The 1,471-nt window shown below is 38.1% G+C and overlaps 1 protein-coding gene across 1 annotated transcript; it reads right to left on the reverse strand.

Annotated features, from left to right (window-relative positions):
- Positions 1-241: 241 nt before the first annotated feature.
- LOC102127736 (LYR motif-containing protein 9) lies at positions 242-526 on the reverse strand. Its single transcript, XM_045389868.2, is given in 3 exon segments — positions 242-427; positions 430-469; positions 471-526. Coding segments are annotated over 3 exon segments (282 nt in total).
- Between the last annotated feature and the right edge of the window lie 945 nt (positions 527-1,471).

The raw sequence follows: 1,471 nt of genomic DNA on the forward strand, positions 1-1,471 counted from the left end.
AAATTTCACATCACAACCAACTAGAAGTGCAAACATAAATGATGCTGGAAACAAGACTCTGGCAAGAAGGACCTTCTGAGCAAGGTCAGCTTCTCCTCCCATGATTTCTTCCTCTTTCTTCCGACAATGCCAGTGGACCTTTCAAAACTGCCACTGTTGCTGGTAAGCTCCAGAAGAGAGGGTTCTCAGCTTCCAATGTCTTTAGCACAGCTCACTCTCTAGGTTCTCAGTTTTTTATATTTTATATAACATATATTATATATTTTATATTATATATATATATATATTTTGTGTGTGTGTGTGTGTGTATATATTTGTTCATGACCCAGTCAGCATCTTCAATGGCTTTTTAAATCATCTACTGGATTCTCTCAGGGTTGTCTTCATCTGAATGAAGCTGGAAACTCTGCCTGACAGCATGCTTATATAATGCTTCTGGATGCCCTTGGTGGACAGCTGCCAGCAGCAAGTGTCTGTAGAGCTGTAGCAGCCTCCAGACCGGCTCTGTCCCCGGTAGCAGGATCATCTAACAAGTATCATCTGCCCCTGCTTCGTGAAACCACCTGGTATGTCTATATCTGAGCCATCCATAAAAATGCTTGATCAGATTAGAGCTAAGTACCCCACAGGACTTGTGCAGGAACAAATTCAAACATTTATAAAAAGCACTTGACTGTACTGTTTTCCAGTACTTCTCAATCTTCTCTACAAAATGTTGCCCTGTGCTTTTCTGAAACACAAGGACATCATACGCAGCTTCCCCCTGCCTCCAAGGGGGACACCAGCCCTGGACACTGCCATGCCAATTAGTGTATTTAAATTTTTAACTCATTTGGGTAAACAGTAATAAGCATGATTTCGGAATTATGTATATGAGTATGGTAAGTTTTGAGACAAACTGCCAAACTGTTTTCCAAAGTAGCTGTACCATTTTGCACTCCCAGCAGCAATGAATAAGAATTCCTGTTGCCCTACGTCCTTGTGAGCATTCTGTGTTGTCAGGGTTCTGGGTTTTGGCCATTCTGATAGGCATGTAGTGATATTTCAGTGTTTTAATTTTCATTTCCCTGATGACATATGGTGTGGAGCAACTTTTCCTATGCTTACTTTCCATCTCTATATCTTTTTTTGGTGAAGTGTGTGTTAAGGTATTTGGCCCATATTTTAACAGGGATATTTTCCTTATTGTTGAGATTTAGATGATCTTTGTGTATTTTGGGTAATAGTCCTTTACCAGGTATATCTTTTGTAAATGTTTTCTTCTAATCTATGCCTTGTCTTTTCATTCTCTTGACAGTATCTTTTACAGAGCAGAATTTTTAAATTTTAATGAAGTCTAATTCTTTTTGTCATGGATCTTGCCTTGGTGTTATTTCTAAAAAGTCATCACAACACCAAAATTTTTCTCCACTTATGTAGGAATTTTATTTTGCATTTTATATTTAGGTCTGTTATTAATTTTGAGTTAATA

This window comes from Macaca fascicularis, chromosome 3 (assembly GCF_037993035.2).
Source record: "Macaca fascicularis isolate 582-1 chromosome 3, T2T-MFA8v1.1".
Taxonomy (NCBI): domain Eukaryota; kingdom Metazoa; phylum Chordata; class Mammalia; order Primates; family Cercopithecidae; genus Macaca; species Macaca fascicularis.